The sequence below is a fragment of the Drosophila virilis genome, chromosome 3, assembly GCF_030788295.1.
Source record: "Drosophila virilis strain 15010-1051.87 chromosome 3, Dvir_AGI_RSII-ME, whole genome shotgun sequence".
Taxonomy (NCBI): Eukaryota; Metazoa; Arthropoda; class Insecta; order Diptera; family Drosophilidae; genus Drosophila; species Drosophila virilis.
Genome location: NC_091545.1, coordinates 20,795,672 through 20,812,500, shown reverse-complemented (window position 1 = coordinate 20,812,500; position 16,829 = coordinate 20,795,672). Strand labels below are relative to the sequence as shown.

Here is a 16,829-nt window from a genome sequence, read left to right as displayed (position 1 = left end):
GCTCTCGCTCGCTCTCGCGCTCGCTCTCGCTCTCGCTCTAGCTCGCTCGCGCTCTCGCTCTCGCTCTCGCTCTCGCTCTCGCTCTCGCTCTCGCTCTCGCTCTCGCTCTCGCTCGCTCTCGCTCTCGCTCTCGCTCTCGCTCTCGCTCTCGCTCTCGCTCTCGCTCTCGCTCTCGCTCTCGCTCTCGCTCTCGCTCTCGCTCTCGCTCTCGCTCGCGCTCTCGCTCTCGCTCTCGCTCTCGCTCTCGCTCTCTCGCTCTCGCTCTCGCTCTCGCTCTCGCTCTCGCGCGCTCTCGCTCTCGCTCTCGCTCTCGCTCTCGCTCTCTCTCTCTCTCTTCTCTCTCTCTCTCTCTGTCCGTCTCGCGCCGCGCTCTTCTCTGCGTCCCTGCCGCTCCGCACCCCCTGTCTGCCTCCCCCCTCGCCCCCTCTCGCCGGCGCCCGGCCGGACCGGACGCAGATGGATCATTATTATTGAGGCACTTGCATCTCAGCAGAACGCTAAACACTAAACACGGCAACAACAAATATACAAGCGCATGCACCACACTGGCACTGGCTGTGCCACTAGCCGATGGTCAATAGCAGCACCACAAAGCACCACCAAGAACAAGAGCTCTTTTTGGTTGGCTTTGATCTGGCACCGCCGCCGCGACTGGGGCGCATTCATTGAAGACAACGCGCGCCTCACTGACACCTTCACTCACAAATGGTCTAAAAGGCCGCTCGGGCCATTAGCCAATATAACTGCCACGCAACGTTTTGTATTTTATCATGTCTACAAAAGTCAAAAAGCCATATTACATCATAACGCACCAAGACAGATCCGAAACGGAGATGGAGACGGAGTCCGAGTCAAAGACGGAGTCAAGGAGGGAGGCTATAGAAGTTGGACCCTGATTCGTTTCGTGCCTAAGTGGCCTTTTTGGTAAAAAAAAAGAAAAGAGTAGAGGAAAAGAAACGGGTTAAAAGCAGTTCAAAAAGTGTTCTAATAACAAGCTAAGAAAAACTATTGTATTTTACGTGGAAAACTCAGAGCGGTAGGCTGGGAAAATTGTTTGCATTTGTCAAATAGTTTTGTCGGCAACGGGTTGATTTTTGTTGTTTTCGCTGTTCGTTTCTTAACTGACCGCCGCAGCGCGCATCCTTACCAAATGGTTGGCAAACAATACGTGGGCCAGGTTGGTCTAATAAGCCGCACTCTCGCCCAGATCATGTTGTGCAAATAGACAGACAGTCAGACGGACAGACGAATAGACAGATGGACGGTTGGACGGGTGTACGTTGTCCAGAAACTGAAAAGGAATCCCGCCTAACAAGATGGTGCCACGGGCATGAAAGGAGTTTATTGTGCGACGCGTCGTGTCGGTCACTTTGAGTGTCATAAAAAAAATGTAAAAAATGCTAAGCAAGAATGCTCGCCTACAAAATACCCTGTGTCTAGACAGTGCTGTGCTTATTATACTATCATCCCAAACAAAAAATAACCAATTAGCATAGATCAAATATATCTGTTTGCCACGAGCCCCAAACATACGTACAATTTAGTCTAGATACCAGCTAATGGCTTAACAGACTTTTTATTATTCAATCTAAGTCCTTAGATCTCTATAAGCTCTAAGCTTGTACATCCTTACAGCTGCTGCTTCCTATAAATCTACACGTATATGCAGCGATGGATCTGCGTTACATACATTAACAAATATTTATGATACTCCTTTATAACCGTTTTATGGGTACAGGGTATAAACTAAAATAAGAAAAAATACACAGAGCAGGAGTTAAAAAGTTAAAAGCCAGCTAAACAAAACGCTCGCTGCTCGCGTTTGTGTTGACCAGCTAGAGCAGTTAATTAGAATGTGCCGAAGAGGTTGCCCAGTACCATCATCGGGTCCCAGTTGATGGCCACAAGTGCTAAGGTAGGTGCTGAGTTGCCCAGCGCAGTGCGCTAGACAAACAATTCCCGGCCAAAGGCGGCTTGATTGAGTGCCTCTGGCTTTGCCTGCTTGGCCCTTTGGCTCCGGTTCGTTCTCTGGCTCTGGTTCGGTTTCGTTGGCCGATCTCCTAGCTCTGCATATGAAAAGAGCAAAGTCAAGTATAAAAATCAAATCAAGTCATTGGCAGCCACCAGGCAACAGCCAGCAGCTAGCAGCTAAGTCCACAGGTTCAGCTCACTCTGGAGGCTCACTCTCAAACAATGGGACGTTGGCTTTGGGCCCGGCTCATGCTGTGTGTGCTGAGCCTTGGCAATATTTACCAAATGTCAATGCAAAAAAACCAAAAAAGAAGCTTGAGCTGCAATGCTGAAGAGCTTTGCAGCAATATAAAAGTCTAAATTCAACACAATCAGCACGAATACCAAATACTCTAGACAAATTCGAAAAATCCTCTGTGAATTAAATATTAAATTCAATTTAATTTACAAATAGAATACATTTTGAGAAGAGAATCAGATACGATTTAATATACTTCGTGTGTTTGCCACGCGCTTGCCACAAATTATATGACCAATTAGTTTGTCCCTTTATCGTAAGGGTATTTGGCGAAAAGAAGGCGAAGAAACAAAAATATCACTTAACACAGGCGCAAACGATCGGGCACGTTTGGTAATGGATCACACGATCTGCAGGCTGAGAGATTCGAGCAGCTGAACTGCTGTCTGGCCGGCTGTCTGACTGTCTCGCTGGTTGGCTGCTCGCCTTAGCCTGGCCAAGAAGTGCATGTGGCCTGGTTGCCAAGTAAATGACATTGACAGTGACACTGCTGCACAGCTTCCAAGCGGCGGCTGCTGCTCGCTGCCTGGCTGCTGGTTGCTTTCTGCCTGGTCTTAATACGTGCACTAAGCATATCAGTTAACCATACAATAAACCGTGGATCGTTCGCATAAGTGTTGCGAGCTGCTGAAGAAGCTTTAAGTGTCAGAGCCGCTGATTGCTGGCCAAGGTGTTTTCTTTTTTTTTTTTGGTGAGAGCCTTAACTGGAGGAATGGGGAGTAGGCTGCTAGCTCGCTGTTCTAATGATGCATAAATGCCTTAGCCTTTGCCACCTGTAAGAGACAGAGCAGCAGCTGCTGGACTCCCTCTAATGCTTAACCCCCAGCTTGTTCCCTAACCCACACCACAAGCCCACATTTACACTAATTTAATGAGCTACAACATAAATTTTTGGATCGGCTCCTGCTGCGGTGGTCGTTAGTTTCTCAGTGTCGGGTTACTAAACGTAAGACGCACGCGGCTTATTTCCCGTAAACTGAAGGCAATTTTTGAGTTCTTTACGAGCTATCAAAATCACTTGTGGACCACAGACCCTCAAATCTAAACTAAGGGTAACAAGATAAGCCAAACACTAAAACGAATACAAAAAAAAAAAAAAAAAACACAGGCAAATGGCCAGATCTACAATACGATTGCGATAAGCATCTCGCAGCTCTCTGGACTCGTTAGGAAAGACTGAAAAGATCGTTCGAAAGGTGCTGGAAGCACAAATTAATATTTGTGGCGCAGCAGCCGTGTGCGGTCTGTGGTCCTGTTGCGTTCCAGGGGGGCTTCCACACACACACACACACACGTACATATACACGAGAACAAGACAAAAGGACATCATCAGCCAGAACAATGGGCAAATTTGTCGTTAAGAGCAGGCTGAACGCAGAGAAAGTGCTGGGTGCCAGAGGCAAGCTAAAGGATTTACTCACAGGTCAAGCAAGCACTCGCTTACAGATACAGATACATTCACAGTCACAGATACAGATACATTTTTGGTTGCTGCTAATGCGCCCAGCTTGGCATGCGTAAGCTTGACTTGAGCTTGACCCGCAAGTTCACTGGACACGCACTGGAGTCGAGCCAGAAATGATCAAGACACAAGACAGAGGAGACTGCGATTGCGGCTGTGGCCAGTCCTCTGAGATCTGTGGGCCTGGATGTTGAGCATCGTACCTTAATCGCTGCATTTTAATCGACACGCAAAGTTCGTTTAAGTTAAATAAACGTTTAAACGAGAACACAACAAAATCAAGCATGGAACAACAACAACAACAACAGCAAGCGAATGGCATGCGCTGCACGCAGCTCAAGGAAGGGCTCTGGAACTGCAAAAAAAAAACTTGGGAACTGCGAACTGCGAACTGTGACTGGCAGCTGCTGTGGCCGAGCGCGGTGAGGTGAAATTGAGGTACCTGCACTCTGTGCCACAGCAGATTTGTTGGAGTGCGTGTGTATGGCTCTGGGTGTGTACGAAATGTTTAAATTAAGCTGGATATCAAGTGCACCAGATCACTAATTACCAGCGCCAGCCAAAGTTACCAAGCTGAAAGAAAAAATGCCTCCGCCAGCGCCCGCTCCCCCTCCTTCAACTGCTCCCCGACATGCCAAGAGCATCGTGTGAGCCAAGCGCCGCTCGCTCCATGAAACTTCAAAATGTGCACCTCAAGTTTGTTTGTGGGCATCCAAAATCAATAAAGATCGTTCCCAGATTGTACTTCAGTGTTTGCTTAACTTTCGGCGGCCCTTAAATGGGTTAATGTCGTTCTCTTGCCGCTGCCGTGAAACAATGGAGCTGACCGTTACTCGATAGCTTTTGATGGCATTCAAATGCAGTAACTCAATTTGATGTGTGTATTTTGGATGCTTTAATGCTGTAGATCGCTTGACCTCTCGTTTAGACTTGCTCGGCAGCATTAGGAATTACGTGGAGTCGACAAGATTTACACTTAATGATAGCTCTTTTATATAGCACTTGGATTCTTAGCAAAAAGTAACAAATTTCCATCGGAAATGAAAATCAATTTATTAGGCAAATCAATCAACCTGTTTTACAATTATAAAGGAATTCCTCAAAACAAGTCATTAATATTAAAATAAAATATTTAAGCTGCAGTATACATAGATCTACCAAAAATATGATTTATTTCGAAATAATTTTTGTATAAATTGCCATTTAAAAGCCATGCTATGTGTATATATTTTATAGGCTATTTGTATATTATTTCCATTATATAGCAATTACTTCCTGCATTGTCTAGCTGACACTTGCTTGGCATCAACTTGGAGTTTATCTTAATAATACGATCTCTGGCTCTTCAGCAGACACACACACACACACACGCACACACTCGTGCACATAAAAGCGATTCTCTGGCAGCTGTCTACAAAAAGATATGACATACCATCATATACTTAGTTTGTTTTGACTATTTGTCAGACAGCGTAACACGCCCCAAACATGGCATATAGAAACTGTAGAAACTATGGTTAGCTATGGGCTGCTATAGGAAGCTTTGGACAGTAATTAAGGCCGCTACCGGACACAGAAACCAACCGAGTTGAAAAATTGCTCAGTGTGTGAGTGTGTGTGTGTGTGTGTGTGTGTGTGTGTGTGTGTGTGTGTGAATGTGCGCTGACCATGTTTTGCATAATTTCTCATTAAAACATGTTTCCATTATCATGTGTCAATAATTTTTCGTTCGCTGTCAGTTTCAAATGCAAATTCCTAACGGCTGATTGGATGATGCATTATAAGAACTGCGCGCCAAGCAATTAAATATATAATTTAATAAGCATGTTCCCAACTATAAGGGGTACTTTAAAGTCAAGGCAGTCGCTGCGACTAGATAAAACACCAGCTGTTGTGCACTATTTTTAAAGATGTGCTCATAACTAACTCTGTGCCCATGTCTGAAAAGTGCACACAAGCACATATATATATACATAGATATATAAATATCTGAGTCGTAACTCTATTAATAATGCATCTTTCATGTCGCATACATAATAAACCATTTTGAAGCGCTTAAATGCCTCTCAACGCTCAGCTAAGGTTGGCGTTGAGGCCCAGCATTGGAGTCTGGCGCCAACGGGCTAGCGTAATTTGATCGGACCCGCTTGTTTTTTACCTTGTCTATCTATCTTCCCGTATCGGTCAATGCATTTTGGCGCCTGCATTTTGACAGTCAATAAAAATTTGAAATGTTATACTTTTCATTTTGTTTTCTATGTCGCATCGATTTTATTTTGTGGGCCCGTCTGTTTGGCTTTTGTTCTCTAAATGGCTTTTTGATTGGAGAGATTGGAGCAGCGATACAAATGAACCACTTTTTCAGTTTGACAGCTGAAAATTAAAATTAAAAAAAGTCAAGAAAACAAAAGACTTAGGCAACGAACTTGTCTAGCTATACACATTTCGTACTTTTGAACTTGATAGTTGATATATTGATTTATTTCTCTAAAAAATGTTTATATAGCTAATGCTATTTTTTATGTAACAACTAAAATTGTGCTTTAACCAGTCGAGAATTAAAAGTAATCTGACTGTAATCCATTGTAACATTTTATTACACTTTGTCTTTTAGTTGCATCGTGTATGAAAGCTTCGCACCACTGTAGCTAGTTCGTAATTTTGGTTGGCTTTGTGCTACTATTGACTGTTTAATAAACTATAAAAATAAATTTAGAAACAATGACGACAAAACACACATTGGAATGTGATCGGGCGGCAGTTAAGACGACAACAAATAAAACAAAACGCACAATGGCGTGCGCGGGCTTTAAGAGACCCAACCCGCCCCGGCTGGCCCCTGCACCCAGCACCACCACCAGCGACTCCGCCACCACCACCAGCAACAGCACCACCTTCTCAAGCAGCTCATCATGCATATTGATGACATGCGTTGCTCTCTCGGGTTCAGTTCATTGTTTATTGTCGTCCGTTAAGGCGTCAACTTTTCTGACATAGCCACATTTTACAATGTGCTCGTAAACGATATTTGCAGGCAGTTCGATCGTTCGATTGTCCGATTGTCGCATTGTCCGATCCTGCATAGTTTTCGTACCATTCATCATTGGCGGCTCTGTGGTCTGGTCGGGTCTGGTCTGGTCTGGGGCAGCCCATAAACAAAGTTCGGGGGCGACTGCTCGACGACTGCCTAATTAAGTGATTAAAATTCTGACCGACGCCGAGGCGTATGACTTTTGTATGTGTTAATATAAAGTTTATTATTTGAAGCAGCACGTGGTTGACTCGCAGTCAGTCAGTCTATAGGCCTCTTTTTCGGGCTCAATGCAAACATCAAGTAGCCCATATAAGTACGACTACTGGATACATGCACTGAAAGAAATAAACCGACCATTTGGGTGGGTTATTACATAAAACAAGTACAATTTATCTAAAAATAAGATATTTTGTACTCATATTCAATATCTGCTTTCTATAGCTTCGCGCAAGTGCGTACATTTTGGCCATGTTGTTATTTCGAAGTAAATTGTTTTCTGAGTGTAGCTGCCATAGACCCATAATGCTGGCCACAGCATATCAAGCAGCGGGGGCCTCACGACAAATATCTGTGCGTAACATTTGTGGCATTTTTAATTTACAGCAATCATTGCATTAGACGGCAGACCGGCACTTAAGCATTACTATATCGGTTTTATTATCGCCCATCGTCCATCGCCCATCGACGATCGTCGATCGACTTGCAACAAATGTTTCAGTCGCTACGTTGATGAATTTATGCCAACCCATTTGGCGTTGACAACGCCAGCCCCCCCTTCTGGCCACGCCCCAATTGTCGCCCGTGTCTCAGATACAAACGCCACGATTGAGTACAAAGTAAACTCGCCGCGTGGCAATCAATTCTGGAATGGAATTGATCGTATCGTATCGTAGAATATGTGAGCTCTAAAGCTTGAATAGAATTTTGACAGCAAATGCTTTTTGGCCAATTCGAATCAAAAATGAGATGCTCAACTTGTTTCTGCATTTAAATAGACACCCCTTAATTGAATGCTCACGATTAAGCTACCAAAACAATATAAATAATATATTATTATAATGTCAAAATATAAATTGCATTTATATCAAATCAATTTTTCAGGTATTTAATAGCTCTTTTTCCGCGTTTTGCCAAATTTATAAATGTTTTCAAATATTCATTCTTTATCGAGATAAAATAAAATGATATAGTCCATAAATGGAAAATGAGCAGCTTCGCCTGTCTAGAAAAATGTAGAAGATCGTTTCATTGAAGCTCACGATTTTTCCAAACCTCTATTCGAGTTTCTATTTCTCTTTTGTAAATAAGAAGAATATATTCAAGGTGTTCGACTTGTTTTTACCTTGTTTAATATAATATTGAATTTATAGTCTTTGCTTTGAAGGTTCAGCTTCAAATGAAATACAAAACCGAATCGATTAAGGCCCAGCCATAAATAAAAGTTTTAATATATATCATTTTCATATTAATTTATTTTCTTGCATCAATTTAAAAGCCAATCTTTAGGACATATACTAAAAACTAGAATAGAATACTTATCAATTATAAAATCAAACTAGGACTAAACAAATTTTATGTACAATACATTGAGGGCTCTTTTTGGTGGGTTGGGTTTTGCTTACATGTTTTGTTTTTTTTTTTTTCTTTTTTGTTTTTGATTGGATTGGGTTTAGGGCTTACATGTTGTTTCTATAAAATACAATTCGCATTTAGTTAAATTTAATATTAAGAAAACATATATACAATTAGCGACTATTAAACAGAAACTTTAAAACTTTTTTCATTTTCTTTTGTAAAAATAATTTTTGGATTTGAGCTCAATAGTGTGTGTGTGTGTGTGTGTGTTTGCTGCAGCTATAGCCGTCTCTTTTCAACTCTTTAAGCTCAGGCGCAGCTCTCAAACCTGTCCATAAAAATTTCAATTTCGACGGCGCAAATCGAATTCAAACCGCACACGAAAAGATAAAAATACAAAAAAATATATATACCAACAACACTAAACGGAGAAAAAATAACAACAACAACAACGACGCAGACGACGACGACGACGACGAGGCAAATGAGTTGATTGCCTTTTGGCTCCACCCACAACCACACTAGACACACACAAAGATGCTGCGCATGGCGCTGGACGCATTGTGGGTCACAGCGAAACCGCCAAACGGCGGCGACTCACCGCCAATGGGGTTAAGCTTTTGCCGCTTGACAGCAACGGCTGCCTCTGTGGAGGATGTGGAGCTGTTGCTGCTGCTGGTGCTGGTACTGCTGCTGCAGCTGTTGGTGGTGTTGGTGATGGTGGTGCATTCGGCCTCCAGCTGATAGTATTTGCGACGCGGCGCCAACTCGTGCTCATCCTGCAGGCTGCACACGTCGCTGTCATTGAAACTGTGCACCGAACTGCGCGACGTTTTCATGCTCAGATCCATGGGACCATCTTGGGCGGCAGCGGCTGCCGATGCCGCTGCATTCGCTGCTGCTGTTTCTCCGCCAATGGAGCACACGGAGACAGGTGAAAGTGATTGCATTTTAGCCGTAAAGCTCAATGGGCTGCTGCTCTGCGATTTGCTGGGTGTGGGCGAGGCGGAGCTGGAGTGCGAGGCGGTCGTCAAACCAGGCAGCAGCTGTTGCGGCGGCGTGGCGCGTATGGCAACTGGCGTGTGTATGGTGTGTGGACTCTGACTCTGACTGTGACTGTGACTGTGGCTATGCTGTGACTGCACATCATCGTCAGCGCCCAGGCAGACGTCAATGGGCGATGCCGCTGGCTGTGGCTGTGACTGCTGAGGCACTGTTGCCACAGTTGGCGGCGTGTAGCGGCTGTGCGACTCGGCCGAGGCAGCAGAGTCCACGCTCTGGCGATGCTTGTACATCTCCTGGCGATAGGCAGCATCCGCAGCGGCCGCCGCAGCAGCGCTGGCATGATAGCCCGGGAATAGCAAGTGCGGCGGCAGCTGGAATGCCGATTGTGGTGTGGCCATCATGCTGAAGAAGGGCAATGCGGCGGCGGCAGCGGCTGCATCAGCCGGATGACGTGCACCAAAGTGTTCCGGCAAATGATAGCCGGTATAGCCAAGCAGCGGCGGCAGATGTGGATGACGCTGTTGTTGCTGTTGATGCTGATGCTGTTGCTGTTGCTGCTGTTGATGCTGCTGCTGCTGTTGCTGCAGATGCGCGGCCAAGTCACCAAATCCGGGTGAGCTCATGGGCGAGCCAGTGGCATGACCCGGCCCCTTGCCAGCTGCCGCAGCGGCTGCTTGTTCGTGCTCCTGCAGCAGACAGTGTATTTTGAACCAGTTGGAGCGACGTCCATAGCGCGAGCCGCCCTTGGACATGCCCACATTGTAGCACTTGCGCAAACGGCAGGCCTTGCACGTGGTCCGGTTCTTCTTATCAATGATGCATTTGCCATCGTTCTTGCACTCGCTAATGGTGCTTATGTTGTTGTACGAACGTCCAAAGAAGGACTGTAGTTGAGAAAAAGGGAGAGAGAGAGAAGCAGAGCATTGGATTAGCTAAACGGATCACAAATAGCCAAACAGCGCCAAGTGGTTTGCTGTGTGCTTGCATAGATGCGCAACTTACCTTGCAACCCTCGCATGTGAAGGCGCCGAAATGAAAGCCCGCCGCTGGCTCACCGCACACTTTGCACGTCTGATTCATCTGTAGAGTTAAGAAGATAAACATAACTTTAGCATAAGCTTAATCCATTGATATCAAAAAAAAAAAAAAAACGCAGCCCAATTCAAAAGAGCTGTCCACTGAGAAAAGTGCAAGAACTGTGCAAGAAAAGTTGCCAAAAACTAATTTTTTGAGTAGATTTCTCTTGATATAAGATAAATTGATTTCACTTTTTTATTTTTTATATATTCCTTTTTGCACTAGCATTTTTTGCACTTTTCTGAGCGGGTTCAGTTCAGTTGATAATCCATTTTGTGCGTGCTTTTTAGCTGTCTAGAAACTAACCAAGTTGAACACCATTTTGGCAGCTAGCCAACTTTATCAATTAATATAGATAGTTGTGTTTGTTTTTTAAATTTTGCTCTTTGCGGATAATTTATCGAATTTCCGTCACTTTTCGTATCGTTTTCCGCGTTCTGTTCGTTTGCTGCGCTGCTGTGTGACTGATGCTCGAGCTACTCCTGGCACAAGAATTTATAGGAAATAGTTGACGAAAATTGGCAAAACATTGAGACACGGTTTCTTTTTTTATGATCAGCTGCGTGGGCAGGCAAAAAACTTAAGCTGCCGGGAATTATGCAACCCTATGCGTTGTTTCAATTTGTGCAGGTAGAAAACGGTGTCTGTGTGTGCGCGTGTGTGTGTGTGCGTGTTTTTTTACATAAAGTCATTACGCCTAAAAAATTATATAGAGTCCTAGACCTTGACGTTGTGTCATAAAAATATGTTGGCAATTTTTTTGCGCCCAAATAAAAAAAATGTATAAAGATGTTCGCCTGCACTGAGCGCGGAGTGTGTGCGTGTTTGTGTGTTTGTGTGTGGGTGTATGGGTGTCTGTGTCAATTTTTTCGCACGAAACAGTAAAAAATCAAAGTAGTGCAAACAGGGCTCATAAAATATGCCGTTGTTCGCGACCCGGCCGAAAAGTAAAAAAAAAAAAAAAACAAATGTAGACAAAAACAAAACGTGAATTGACTTTGGGCGTGGGCGTGTTTTTTTTTTATAATTTTCCTCACTGATCTTGCAAACTTACCTTGGGTTCTTCTGTTTGGGTTTTTGCTTATGTATGGAAGTTGTGTGTTTTATAGCTGATGACTTTTTAATTGCACGTGGCAGCTTCTTAAGATTTTAGTTTGTATATTCACAACACTTTTTCAGCACTATGCGATCTGTGTGGATCAGTCTCTGTCTGTTTAAATTGTATTAATATATTTTTGGGTTTGTTTTGCGCTCGCTGCGTAGAATTTAACGTTGGGAACTGTTTGAAGTGATTCTCTGTTTCGGCTTAAGATACACGCAACGCGCTCTGTACTCACGATGTGTGTAACTCACACCTGGGCTACTAGCTGACGACTGATTTCTTGCTCAAACTCGTCGCTGGCAAGAAGCATTTCTGTGTGTCGCTCGGTTGGCCAACTCCCAGTCTCTATATACATGCAACAACAGCAGCTAGCAGTACTCCAATCTCACATACACACACAAACACCACCACTAACAGCAGTAACGTGTTTTTGTAGCTCTCTGATAAATCACAGTCTCAGCATCTGACTCGATCGCGTACTCATGTATTTACTACCACCACCAGCAGCAACAACAACAGCAGCAACAGAAACAGAGCGCAAGTCGATTGCACTCAATGGTGCAGCGCTCTCACGACTTCAGTTTACCTGAGTCGTAGTCACTGTCGGAGTCGCTGTTAATGCGCTGTTAGCCGCACTGTTAGTATTCAATGAATGAGCTGCTCTCGCTCTCGCTCCTACTCTCTCTCTCTCCCTCTCTCACTGGCGCGCGCTCGATCAGTTTTGGGGCCCGCTCAATTTGCATTGCTCTGATATTATTCGTTATTCGGTTATTTATTAAAACTTGCACGTTAAGGGCAACTAAGCTTTCTCGCACTCACACACGCACACACACACACACACACATGCACAGCCATTGGGCGGAGCCTTCAACTGTTGAAGTTGCTAACTTATACTATAAGAGGTTAGGTTTACATAAGCAGAGAAACCGCTTAAAATGTTCGATTTGGATTAATTGAATTGTTTGAGCAGCTTTGCTGGTATTTAATAAAAAAAAATATGTATATATATTTATTCAATATTCTCTTGGTTTAAGTGAATGCTAATATTTATTCAATTCTAAATGGACTTAATTTTCTAAACAGTTTACAACTCTTTCATTAAAAAATAGCCACCGAAACTTCTTAAATGAACTCTTCTTTATTATCAATTGACTTTAGTTCTCAGTTTTATTGCCGCTAGAGAAACAATCCTTTCCAAAATCAACAGCCCTTTTCTCTTTACAAAGGATAAGTTAACTCTTTTTATGCACCTATTATATTTGCGTCGAGCTACTGAACTACCTGGCTAGGACGCACACATTAACCCTTTTATGTTATCCCTTTGTCCCGAACATTAAAGAACACAATGGAGAAAGTGTGAAACCTAGTAAAGTGCGGTTTGTGGGGAGGAGATCTTTGGTAGAGACACAAGCTTTCGCACATGTATGTCGCTCATGGACACAGACGCTGTGAAGCTTAACGCGCAGCTTAGATAAACAGAGCGCAGAGAACTTTCAAGCAAAGACGTACTAATGCATGTACATTAACTAATACACAAAATATATGGATATTTCAATGTTCTTAGAACAAATTTTCAGAAGTTTTCTGACTACGATGTCCTTTGACTACGATTACTACGGCAGCAACCTAACATCAACATACGCTTCTGCCTTTAGCCATAAAGGAAAAAAAAAAAACAGAATATTGCATCAACCCAACAGAATTACATATTCCGCGTAAGTCCACGGTAAAAACGCAACAAAGGCTTGCAAAAAAGTCAGAGAATATAGAACCCAGGACCGGGACTTTAGTTAGGTGTCCTGAGCGACCTTCCCGAATCTTTTTTTCTAATCGATTCAATTTAACTGACTTTGCCCGTTCGCGTTTTTCGTTTTTTTTTCTCCCTGCTCACATACAGCCATAATAAAAGAAATAAAAAAGAGAAGGCGGACGAAAATGTTTCGAAAAAATTTTGCGAATTTCCGCAGTTTGCTGGGCACAAAGCAAATGGGTAATTTTCCAGCGTAATTAGTTAGCCCGAAAGGAAAGCACGACAAAAAACTGAAAAATAAGGACAAACGGTGCGACATTGTGACTTTTAATCCGGTTTAATCCCCCGGCTTAAGTTTTTTGCATGCGCAGCGCAAGACACAACAAAAAAATAAATAGCGGTTCGGTTTTTGAGTTCTCGAACTCGCGAAAAATAACAAGGATGACGACGAGTTGAACGCGCGGCGCGTCGACGGGCTGGCTCATCATAATTATGATCCTAGGATAATCTGCAGCTTAGGTATGCTGATCCAGCGATTAGGTAACAGAATCGCGTGCTTAGGTAGCCGCAAGAATTGGCCTAAAAAAGCCAGCCAGCGATGAGTCATAAAGTCAGCGGAACCATAAAAAGTCGAGCAGGCCGAGTAACCCGAGCCGCAGATCACACTTTCCGCTTAAGTGGAAAAGGGATGACTGACTCCTTGCCCAAGCGAGCCGAGGCATATGTCTTGTAATATTGTTTTTTGTTTTTTTTTTTTTTTTTTTGCTGGATGCAGCAACTCGAAATTACCGTTAAGCCTACTGGTAGCATCCATAAAAAAGTCAATTGCCCTAGAGAGTTGCGTAAAAAATGCGTGCAGAATTCCACAGAACGAAGCCAAGGACACACATAGACCAGATCTTTCCGCCTTAAAAAACCATGTATAGATATTATATGTGTGCTAAAAAACGGTGCATGTTAAAAAATGCGTTGACTTTTTGACTTTACGGTTAAAAAAGAGTCAACTTTTTAATTGGCCATAAAAAAAATGTACAAAAATAACAAAACTGCGAGTCGGAAATGACAGGCAGCTACTAAATACGACTATTGGTTAGCATTAGGCCTCAAGTTGAGGCCGGATTGCTTGTTACCTGCCCCGTTTCGAGCAATACAAAAGTCAAAAAGTCAACTCGTTCGCATTTACATAGTTTGATTGCATCATTTGGCCAAATGGCCATATAACAACAGCACATATCAATCAACAGACACTTTGTATCTGTATCTACTACAGCTGTAGTTGTATCTGTATCTGTAGCTGTTGCTGTTGCTGTATCTGTCTCTGTTCGTATAGCTGTGGCTGTAGCTCGTGTTGAGCTCGTGTGGCTCTCGAAACAATTTGCATATTTTTGATTTAACAGCTCGCTAGCTAGATGATTGCTTAGTTACTTTACTTTGGTAATACCCTAGTCGACGGACTATCTACATTTTTCACAGCATTTTTACCAAGTAAAAAATATTTATTTTTTTTTATAAAATAAGTACGATTAAAAATCCACCGAAAATGTATTATAACCATTTGATTACCTAAAGAATTATATTCGATTTCCATTTTGTTATTACTTCCCCTTTAAAAACCTGCCCAAAATTGTGAACCAACCAAGTTACTACTTATACATATATTAGGGTATTACGACTTCGGTATCGCAAAAAAAAGTATCTGCGATTTGTTGTTTTATTTTTGGTTTACTGTTTGGCGTTTTGTTTGTCTTGTGTTTTGTCATCTTTGTTATTGTTATTATGTGTGAATAATTTGCATTTGGGATGCGCTAACAATTATCTGATATACCATTTTGGTCCACAAAGATAAGGCCTGACGCTTTATAGACAATATTTCAATATTTCATTTTTATACAAAACATATTGTGACTGATTATTTGTTAGCCAGCGGCAGCAGCCTCAACTTGGCCATTAATGAATAAATGTCTGAAATGCTTTGATTTGGCCTGTAATACGTGGCTTGAGCCCATGTATCATCGGGCCAGTTTTTGTTAGCCAACCGAACAATGGTAATTTATTCATTAATTGCAATGACTTTTCAAGTTTTTATAAACTTAAACAGCTGAAGTCGTTAATGCTTACAATAGTTTATGAATTTGTTGTAGTTATGTAAGGAGAGCCAAACGTCTTGTAACTAATCAAGTCGAGAATATTGAAATATTTCTAAAGGTGCTTTAATAATGTGTTACTGCCCCGTAACCATAAAATTAACTAACTTGTACTATAAACTTGTGCATAACATTAATATCAGCAACTATCAGAACTAGATCTGACAGATATAAATATATATATATAAATAGGTTATCATATATTAAATCCAGCTCTGTATATCACAATATATATTGTATGTCATCTATATATATCGAACTTCTTTATCCTTTTACATTATTTTATCTTATTCAATCTATCTAAAACTTTATAGAGCTCATCGTTTGAATCATTATGGCCGAAACTTGTGCGCCAAAATTTGTTCAGAAATTCGCAAAATCAATCGCCGGAATCAAAGAAAAGTCAATAAAACTTGTTTGGCCAATTTCTCAAAATATCAGAATTTGATAAGTTGTTGGTTTGCTTTCAGGCTGATAAATGTCCTATGTTTAATTGTGTTGGGTAATGTGTTCATTACGTTTAGTGTTTATATAAAATAAACTGGTTTCTTGGCTTTGCCCTCGTATTGATATATGGCTTTCGCTTATTAGTGTGCTCTATAGAAAATCTATAGGTAGTTTGAAAGAACATTGTCTATCGGCAGGCACGTAGCATCTTAACATTATACCATCGTACGGTCATACAGTTGGTATTGTATTAGAATTATGAAATTATGCAAATGAAAATTATGATTATTTGATCGCAGATAACACCCTACAATGGCGCTGATTTCAATCTTGGGGTTGATAGCAGCACGTAATACTTTTGGCAAACATCGATTGAGAGACATTTATAATCGGGCATGACAGCATAAATAATAATTACGATACAATTATGACATTTGGTTTGTCAGAAAATATGTTTTCGTTCAAGGAATTTGCATAAATTTAGAATTTAGCCCTTTGCTTGTTCAAGCAAATCCGAATGCTAGTTGGAGTTTCCGCTGATTTAGAACCAGACCGCCAAGAGCAGATCGCTAGCAGATCGCAAACTTCCCACGGATCAGATCATGTCGAAACTAACGATATGTTAATATACGCACCACATACGATCAGTACCCACATGTTCAAGATTATCAAGAGCTAACTGCATTTTGGACTGGGCAAAACCACCTAACGGAAGTCGAAGCTGCTGCGGTTTCTGATCTGTCGCATTTCAAATTTTCCAAATGCTCTCGCGGTTTTTCACACACTTTCTCTTGTGCTCCCTAACTGCGAGCACTGATCTCAATTAAATCCGCTCGAAACGACTCGGTCTTTGGGACTTGTTTGATCAGATCCTGGCTTTGGAATTTCGAAAAAAAAAACGTTGCACAAGTTGTGCTCGTCACTGTCTGGGCAAAACATGAGCTGCTGAACCCCGTCTAATGCT

At 42.3% G+C, this 16,829-nt stretch overlaps 2 protein-coding genes across 3 annotated transcripts in view; one reads left to right on the top strand and one right to left on the bottom strand.

The window, feature by feature from the left end:
* Positions 1–16,829, top strand: part of LOC6624448 (uncharacterized) — a 169,918-nt gene that overhangs the window by 140,040 nt on the left and 13,049 nt on the right. The window lies entirely within an intron of this gene.
* On the bottom strand, positions 8,391–11,828 carry kni (knirps). Of its 2 annotated transcripts, none has more exons than XM_002048059.4 (3): positions 11,477–11,828; positions 10,348–10,425; positions 8,391–10,229 (listed from the first exon to the last, which is right to left on the bottom strand). In XM_002048059.4, the coding sequence occupies exons 2-3, from the start codon at positions 10,423–10,425 to the stop codon at positions 8,862–8,864; spliced, it is 1,446 nt and encodes a 481-aa protein (XP_002048095.2). In that variant the 5' UTR covers positions 11,477–11,828; the 3' UTR covers positions 8,391–8,861. The 2 variants fall into 2 exon arrangements, with proteins under 2 accessions (XP_002048095.2, XP_032290411.1); XM_032434520.2 differs by lacking the exon at positions 11,477–11,828 and adding an exon at positions 10,729–10,898.

Bases quoted from the DNA above. Each gene is read 5' to 3' on its own strand.
- kni (XM_032434520.2), bottom strand. The intron at 10,230-10,347 runs GTAAGTTGCGCA...TCTCAACTACAG, and splicing joins TCACATGCGAGGGTTGCAAG to TCCTTCTTTGGACGTTCGTA.